The sequence below is a fragment of the Schistocerca americana genome, chromosome 1 (assembly GCF_021461395.2).
Source record: "Schistocerca americana isolate TAMUIC-IGC-003095 chromosome 1, iqSchAmer2.1, whole genome shotgun sequence".
NCBI classification, from domain to species: Eukaryota; Metazoa; Arthropoda; class Insecta; order Orthoptera; family Acrididae; genus Schistocerca; species Schistocerca americana.
Window position 1 is genome coordinate 929,076,354 of NC_060119.1, and position 9,759 is coordinate 929,086,112.

The window sequence follows — 9,759 nt, forward strand, 5'->3', positions numbered from 1 at the left end:
GTTCAGCTACTTATGCTATTAGGGCCACTGCAAATCTGAGTAAATTAGCTTACCATGCCTATTTTCATTCTCTGCTTTTGTATGGCATCATATTCTGGGGTAACTTATCATTGAGTAAAAGAGTGTTCATTGCACAAAAGTGTGTAATCAGAATAATTGCTGGAGCTCATCCAAGATCATCCTGCAGACACTTATTTAAAGAGCTAGAAATCTTCACTGTAGCCTCACAATATATATATTCACTTATGAAATTTGTTATTAACAATCTGAACGAATTCAAAAGTAATAGCAGTGTACATGGCTACAACACTAGGAGAAAGGATGATCTTCGCTACTCAAGGTTAAATCTAACTTTAGCTCAGAAGGGGGTAAATTATGCTGCCACAAAAGTCTTTGGTCACTTACCTAATAGCATCAAAAGTCTGACAGATAGCCGTATAGCATTTAGAAGGAAATTAAAAGAATTTCTTAATGGCAACTCCTTCTACTCATTAGATGAAATTTTGGATATAGTAAGTGGGTAATTTCCCAACTGCCACCAAAAAAAAAATAAAAAATAAAAATATTGAGTGTCATGTAATATTTTGTGTAATGTAATATCTTGTATAGACACCTTTTATTAACCTGACACGTTCCACATCATTACAAAGTCTCGTATTCTTGATCTGTGGAACAAGTACTAATCTAATCTGATCTCATCTAATTATCTTTTCATCTGTTTTGTCCATAGAAATTATTGCAATATCATCAGCAAAAGTGAAATATTTCACCTTGAATCTTCCTCTTCCTTGTCCTATATGGACTCTTCAATGTTTTTCTCTTTTAGTTCCTTATCCCACTCTCTTATGACCATGAATAACACCAGATTGAAGAGAATTGGCATGATCCCCTCCTTCTGCTGCACTCCTGTCTTAATTCTGAAGGCTTATGAAGCTTCTTGCAGGAAACTTAACTTTTGAAGTTGTCTGTAAGTATCTGTTCAACAAATTGTCTGGTTGTTTTGTCAATAGCTGCTTCTTTACTGTCTGTTGGTCTTGTGTATTGCAGTATATTTGAAAATCAATCAATTTAATGATTGTGTTAAGGTTCAGTGTTTTTCTGATCTGAGGATTGTCTTAAAGTTAAAAATTTGCTCTGGACATAATCTATTTTTTCTGGATCTCACTTAGTACTCAAGAGCTGTGTGTTCTGCTTGGTCTTCTATCTTATTCAGTAGAGCTTTGGATATAATTTTGAAGGTGACTGGAAAAAGAGATATGCCTTGGTAACTGCTGGTGTCTGTCCTGTCTCCCTTCTTATACAGTGGATGAATTACAACTTGTTTCTAATCATCCGGTATGCCTCCTTTCTCCCAGAAATCTTTAATAACTCGATACATGGTATCAGTTGTCTGCTTTGCTCCAATTTTCACATCTCAATTAACATCCTGTCTTCACCTGGCACACTGTTGTTTTGCAGCTGGCCAGTTTATTGTTCAATTTGATGCAGTGATCTTTGTGTTGGTTCCTCACAGTTTTGAAGATGGTTGAACTATTTTGGCAGTACCTCACAGTTGTCTTAGCTTTTGATAAAAGTCTGCCTGTTGAATCTTTGAAGAGAATGCTCACTGGCTTGTTCGCTGTTGTTTCTTCTTTGAAAACTTTGTGTAAATCCCTAGTGTAGATCTGTCTGACATTTATATTTATTTTGTCTCATCAATTTGTGTAATATTTCCATTTCTCTGTTCAAACAATTTTATGTCTGTTTTTTGATCTCAGTGAGTGTGTTCCAGTCACTTTCCATTTTTCAGGAGTTCCATTTTTTCCAATCTGTTAGTCTATGCTCTGTCACTTCATCACATATCTTATTCCACCATCTATGTTTCGTTCTTCTTGATGGTTGTTCTAGTTCTTTCACTTTCTCTATCACTGCTACCCTAATCTCAAATTCTGCATCAATTCTATGAACTTTTTTAATTTTGCAGTTCGGTTTTTAGGTTCAAATTTGGCTTTGATTTCTGTTGAAATGTGTTCCAAATATATGCCTAGTCCTCTTCTGACCCATACCTTCTTTATTTCTCTTTGGTTTTATGTGGTTGTTGTCACATTATACAGTTGGTATGAACCTAAATGTGTAATAGGAGAAGTCCAGGTCTTCTTTCTCCTTGATAATTTTCTGAAAAAGGCTACATTAGTTTTAAGTTGAACTGTCTGCAGAACTTGTTGAGCCTTCCTCGGCCCTTTTGGTGCATTTCTGTGCAGGAACTACTATTGCCTTGTACTTCTCTTTTTTGATGATCCATGCATTGAAGTTTCCTACAAGTAGTTTTATGTGGTGCCTTGGTATTTCTGATGCCTTATTTTCTAGTGTTTCCCAAAATTGTTAGACTTTTTCTATATTTTTACTGTTGTCACTGTTGCTAGAAGCATGTGCATTTATGATGGTATAGCCATTGTTTAGCCCTCTGATTCAAATGCATTCTCATCTCCATTTCTGGTTTCTGGAAGTGCTATAAGTGAGATGGTTGTAAAAAAATCACTGACAGCTCACAGCACTGTTGTATGCTTTCAGATGAAAAGCACTAACAGCTGCAGGTGAAAACAGTAGTCATCAAAAGAGGTGTGCCAACACTGAGGCATCACCATAGAGACATTTACAAAATCGTGTTATATTATTGGTTGAGAAAGACTCATGGAGCTACCACACCCAGTTCACACAAATTGTCAAGGATCAGCTTATGCTGACTCAACATAGAATGCATATATTGCATCTTTCTAATACACTCATCAATTGTTTAAGTGTCTCAGTCTTTAGGAAAGTACTGAAGTTCAATGTTCCTAGCATATGTTTCTTCTTAGGCCTTATGCAAGATGTTCTTGGAAGCTCTGATTCTTCCTTACATGATGTTCTAGGCTTTCCAGAATCCAATGGCCTAGCTGCATCACTGTTTCTAGTGATGAAGGATCATTTACCTCTTTGAGTACTTTTCTGTTCAGTCTTTACCATCAGGTCTTGGTTGAAAGTAAGTTAGGGAGGGGTGTTACATCTGTGACCAAATCCCCAGATTGCCTTCAATAGGCTGCACAATATTGGAACACATGCTTTTCATACCTGGCGACTTTGGCAACAGATGCTACCAATTTTTTCAGTCGCTGTTAACATGTAGACAGATGTGGACTACATAGCCACTTGCAAATCAGATATGGTATGGATTTTCATTCTGGTTGGTGTGTTGCCTGTTTCACTAGATCCACCATACTGAGGTCCATCCTCTCTTCCTTTGACATTGTTGAGGTATCACTATTAGGAGAAAATGACTCAGCCAGCATCTTTGGCACTGAGATTAATATCTGCCTTGGAAACAATTGATCTTCTTCATCTCATCTCCCATACTGCTGACTAATTGGCTTCCTCTCTCTTCTTACCAGATGACCAGCAGCTAGAAAGAGATTGTGCTACATTGTTCATCTGGATAATCTATTAGAAACAGATAGTCCCACATTGGTCATCTGGATAACTGAAATGGGTTTATGAACTGCTAATAAATTTAGTTGTAATGTATTATAGAACTAGTGAAATGCCTAAGCAAGTCTTATATTGTTAGACATAGGAGAGATAAATGTAAATAATCTGTCATTCTCTGCTTACTATTGTTCCATAATGTCATAAAGTATAATATTTTGAGGTATCTCATCAATATGGGCTAAAATGGTTGGAGTCTAAAAGCATGTAATATGAATTATTTGTGTTGTGTATTCAAGAATGTCATATAGAGACCTGTTCAAAGAATTGGTCAATAATTCTCAGTTTAATTATCCCAAAATGAAAAATTGTCATAAATAATATATCCCATTTTCAACTAACAGTGCACTTCACAGAATGAGTTCTAGGAATAAGAATGATTATCGTAGCAGAAGCGAATAAAGTGTAACAGATGGACACAACTAACTAAAAAGAAAATATAAACATTACAAACAGAACTTGACAAACTCAGGTGCACTGATCATTCCTTTTGCTAATCCTCCATGGTGCATGACACTGGTCATAGACAACACTGCAAGTAATGAACTGAAGTCTGGTCTGCCCCACATACATAGAACACAAACTCTGAATTGAAATCCCATTTCTGATGATTAGTTCCTCTCCTTTTGACCACAAAGCAGAGCTGGTTGAGTGATCTCCAAGTTGTCCATCCATTTGTGTGGCCAGGAGGGAGTCATCCTTCAGGTTTAATATATCTTTCAAGATGCTGAGTTCTCATGTGGCATATTTGTAGGCTTGATTACTATAGTACTCCTAAGAGTTGGTCAGTTGTCTTGAGAAAAATGTTTCTTGATTTCATTCATGATTGCCCCACTGGTAGCTAAACAGAATATGAGCTTCCGATGGTGTTGCTTTGGTCTTCTCTTTTCTGTTTGTTACTTCTCATTGAATGTCAGGAAGTGCTATTCCAGAGAAACACTATAGCTTATAACATCATGCCTTTTCAAAATCTGCTGAAGTGTAAAAGAAAGTGTCATTGTTCATGACAACAGCTAATAAAGCAAATAGTTTCAAGGGTGTACATTCAGTAAAGTACAAATACTTATCTTCTTTTCTTTTTTGCTGCAAAAGCTGATTCTCATAGATAATCTGAAATTCTACCAATTTGCAGACTTTAAGTGTAATGCGTATAATAATCAAGTTGACAGATGCACCATTTTAAATAATGCTGCTTATTATCACATTGTTAGGACCAATGACAAACATGGATTCCACCTCAAAATCTGACGGAGGACTGATCCACTGGCTACAAATATCTGACAGTATTTGTAGTAAATGCTGCAATGGGTTAACTGTTGTAAACAGACCTTAAGTGAGTCACAATTAAAAGTTTTGCATTGAGCTGACAATTCAGATGGCAAAATATTTCTAATTTATAGTTTATGTCTCCAAATACAAAGGTCACAGTAATTCTTACATTTTATCAGCGAAATAAGAGATTTTCAATTTAACAAAAATTCAGTCACTTCGTTCTTTACTTGTAGCCAAACAAGTTAACAAAAAATGAGTGTCTACCATGTACTGAGAGATGAAATTAAATACAGAATTTCATGATATATGCAAAACTTATGTTGGTTATCAGAAAATTAGATTTTTGTACATTTCCTAATAATACCCTTACCCTGATTTATACAGTTGAAACACATTAACTTGTTTCTATAGCTTTGAACGCATGAAAAGTTTAAGAATATTTAATAGAAATACATTTGGGTTAACATAACATCAAAACACAATGGTACTAATGTTTAATAATTTACTTTGCATCATTTATTGTTTGTGGTTACAACTTTTAAAATTACAAAAGAGCCTGATAATCTGATTCATTCCTACCAATGTTAGAAGAACATTTCAATACATACGACATTATTACATAATTATTATTTCCACAATACTTCTGTAAGGTGGTTTTTACTCATGTTTGGCTGTTTTGTATTATTGTCTTTTGGTATTGTTTGCATCTTGTGTTACATGTATTTAAATGAATATTCTGTATGTGACTTTGGATATGGTCAAAATCAGCATTTATGCTTCAACATTCTCCAGAGGAGTGAGCCATAGACAGCCTCTAATGATCCAACATGTCTCACTGATAACCATACCCACTTTTTGGTATGGAGGGATTGTACCATACCAGCCATGGGTATGTACCTGCAGAGAGACACAAAGCTAGTGCAGAAGGCTCACAATTTTTGATTGTTCTCACAAAGTTGTTCCTAGTATTTTGCTATTTCTGGCACCCACATTCAGTTTGTTTTTAAGACAGAGCTGTTTAGTAAAACATTGTGCAGTTCAGCATAACCCCTAGGTATTTCTATACTGTAGTATACTGTAGAGATCCTTTGCCCCCTTTTTACTATATCTTTGAGACACCATAGTATACATATTTTGTGACTTGTTATTCTGTGTTCTCTCAATTCTTGCATACGGTACCAAATGCTGCACTACATGATGAATGCTAGAAAACTTGTCAGTATGACTCACAGGCTGTAGTTGCTAATTCTGTAATGAGTGTCAGCTGTACAATGCTAAATGTGATCCATTGTAGTATTAACAACTTTCTTTCAGCAAAATTTCATGATTTAGATATCTATCAGTAAATTCATCTGCTCTTCCAGAAAATACATTTGTTTATTTCACATATATAACACAGGAAAAAAATAATTTTAATTTGCTGTCTGAAATAGTGTTAATGATTTACATACTTTTTTATTTCTGCATCGTCATCCAAGAAACTATATGCAACACTTTTCCTCCAATGTAAAACAGAGAGACACAAATATTTCTTCTGTTAATGGGTTTGTGAACATTATAATCATTTAAAAGTTAGGTGCATAATTAATAATAAGGTCTTAAATTTAGTCTGATGTTACCACCATTCATTATTTAATGACACACATATAAAAGACTTATAAAGAAAAAAATATCTTAGCTGTGCTTACATGTGATAAAATCTTTCTATTTATGAATTATGACACTAGAAATTATTAAAAACTAATTTATACAATTTATCAAGTACTAATTTGTATACCCCCACAATGCAAAGTAACATAATATAAAAAATTAATCACAATGTCTTTCTTGCATTTCAGTTTACTTTCTTCCCAAATACAGATGTTCACTTTGATCAATAATTTCAGTTCCTATGTATCCTATATCCAGCTTTTAAAGGCAGGCTAAATATGCTGTTTTTTTCCCCTCCGCATTTGAAATAATATTCATCGGTTCTATATAGGTCACACTGTGATTGTGATGCAATGCTGTATGGGTGCCTGAAAGCAGCTAATTCAACCACAGCTGCACTGTTGGGACGAGTGTACTTCAACGTCCTGCGTGTACCTTGTATAGAAGAGCAAGCATGTTTAGTTGAGTCCTGCAAGCCAAGACGCCGATTCAGGTCTCCAAGACAGCAGTTCTGAAAAAAGAAAGTTAAGAGCTTGGTCTACTAATCAGTGCATGGAAAAAAACATGCAAAATACTTTGTGTGAAAGGAAAGTGAGTAATGATTTGAAAAAAATTATCATCGCTATGAAGAAGTTCAGCCATTGCAAGAGATTTTATGGTATAATATATATGTAGATACCACTAGACTATTATTTAAAGTGTCCTGAACAAGAAAGAAAATTGGAGATAAATGATTACCACATTCTTTCACTTATTCTAAGCTTTGGCAAGGTAATGTGAAAAGGTCTTTATTAGTGGTGGTTTTCAGACACACTTATTTCAGAAAGCTACAAAGTTTCATATATTTTATCAATGTTTTGCATTGCATTGTAGCCAATAATATGAGATTTGTTTTATGAATAACAGAAATGTGCAGTGTTGTGTCCTGATCATTGCTATTGTCAAAAGTATACCTATGATCATTTGTCAGATGAAAATAGACAAGGCAGTTTCTTCATGCATGTTCTGAAATATTAGTTCATCTACTGTGGCATTAATAGTTTGTGCAGTATTTTTGCATGTTTTTAATTGTTTATCAGTTGTTTCTAAAAACAGCTATATTCTTTTGATGATAACTATTTTTGTTGTTCTAGTAGTTGTGATATTGTTATATTATTGAAACTCTAGTCCTTGTATGTGACTAAATATGGAAGTGTAACTGGTCTCTGTATTAGAATAGCACACAAATATTGTACAAATATTTATTATGTAGTATAATAAAATAAAAAATTACATTTATGAAAAGCTTTGTTTTTTATAAAACACAAGTTTTGTGTTCTGTTCATTACCAATATGGTACACCTATTTTCACTAAGTACGAAGGCATACTGAAAAGTAATGCCTCTTGTATTTTTCATGTCTACATATTTATTTATCAACATAGTCACCCTGGCAACAAACACATTCCTCCCAACAAGAGACCAATTTGTTGATACCATCAGTGTAGAATGTTTTGCAAAGTTGGCAAAGCCACACTCTCACCTCTGCTTGCAGCGCTTCATCACTATCAAAGTGAAGTGAATTGTGATTTATTTGCCTCATAACATACATAATTCTTAGTGGGAACAAATGACGTAGCAGAAAACGAAATGAAAGACCTAGTGATCTCCCTTAAAAGAAGGCTACATGAGCCAAGAAGCTCAAACGTGATCATCTTCTCTGTTCCACATCGACATGACTTGCCAGTCTGGTCATGTGTAAATAAAGAAGTGTGAAGCACAAATAAACAGATCTTAAATATACGCATGAGATTCAAAAATGTTACATATGGGGACATAAGCTGCATAGGAAGAAGATTCCACACATCCCATGGCTTACATCTCAACAAACTAGAGAAGGAATTAGTTATAAAACAGATTCAAGAGATAGTGACCAGCAAACTGAATGTGCAGTGTTGTGCTACAGAGGCGATCCCTCTCAAGGACAAAAATAAAGAATACTTTGGGAGAATCAACCACGAAATGCCAAGTCAGTAAAGCAATACATTGGCAGGACAAGAGCAGTGTTTTTTAAGACAATAAAACCTTCCACCAGCACAACACCAGATGCAAGTGTATGTGTTTCATGTGTGCCTCAAACATACGTCAGTCCACATGAGAATAATTTGTCACTTTTGCATTATAATGAACAGGGTTTAGGAAACAAAATAGATGCTTTTGAATCATTTATCACAGGACTATCTCCACGTGTAGTTATAGTTACAGAACACCATAAAACAGTGAACAACATTTAATATTGCAAATTATAAGGCTACAACCAAGGTACATTCTACTGCAGAACACACAATGAAGGTGGTAGTGTTGCCATCTACTCAAGAAAATGTAAGTTCATAACCACCACGGAAAAAGTGTTATGGGCGAACAATTTCTGTGTTGACAAAGATTTCAAAATTGCAATTCTTAAAATCACATTTTACAGTGTTTCTTTGTATGTCATAGCTGTATATAGATCCCCCTGTGGAAACTTTGATGCTTTTTTGAAATCACTTGATGCAGTTTTAAGTAAATTAATGTCAGGGGGCACAAGTGTAAATCTTGTCATACTAGGAAATCTGGACATCAACACTCTACATGATGGTCAGGAAAACAAACGTTTTACAGATTGTATCCTGTCTTACGGGGCTAATGATCCAATTGGACTAGTACCCACCACAATAGCTAACACACATGGTAGTTCAGCTGATCATGTTATCACAAATTGTGACCACGTCATCCCAACAGACATAATAAATGGTCACCTCTTAGATCATTTAGGCCAAGCACTAGTGCTAAAATGTTATACCAAATTCAAACCAAGAAAAATATACAAGCTCAGGTGAATATTATCTGGAAACAACATTGCTACACTAAGGCATAGTTGAAGCCAGGAATCATAGGAATCAGTAATGACTACCATTGGGGTCAACAATAAATGGAATGTGTTCACAGAAATTAACACTAAGCACTTAAATAAAGCCATGCCATTAAAAAAAGTGAGTACTCAGAAAAAATCAGCCTCCAAAATCAAAACCTGTGCCATTAGATTTTATAACAAAAGACCTGAAAGAAAAAATGGAAAACATGTATAGCTTATACAGACCGACAAACTCAGAGTTACATAAAGAATTCTACAAGCAGTACAAATAAAAGTACCACAAAGAAGTCAGGAGATAAATCAGAAAGAATCAGCCAACAGATACAGGTTTCAGATAATGTTTCAAAGATTCTCTGGTCAATTGTAAATAAAATCAGAAACAATGAAACAGAAACTAAAGTTAATAATGTACAATTAACTGTGAATAATGAAGATATCTCTTCT

General features: G+C 34.8%; 1 protein-coding gene across 1 annotated transcript in view; it reads left to right on the plus strand.

Annotated features, from left to right (window-relative positions):
- LOC124547812 overlaps positions 1-7,641 on the plus strand; it is a gene marked incomplete at its 5' end in the record, with an annotated part of 204,065 nt that extends 196,424 nt beyond the window's left edge. Inside the window, one exon of the mRNA XM_047125132.1 lies at positions 6,755-7,641. Within this exon, the coding sequence (XP_046981088.1) occupies positions 6,755-6,938 (184 nt within the window). The remainder of the gene's footprint in view (positions 1-6,754) is intronic.
- Between the last annotated feature and the right edge of the window lie 2,118 nt (positions 7,642-9,759).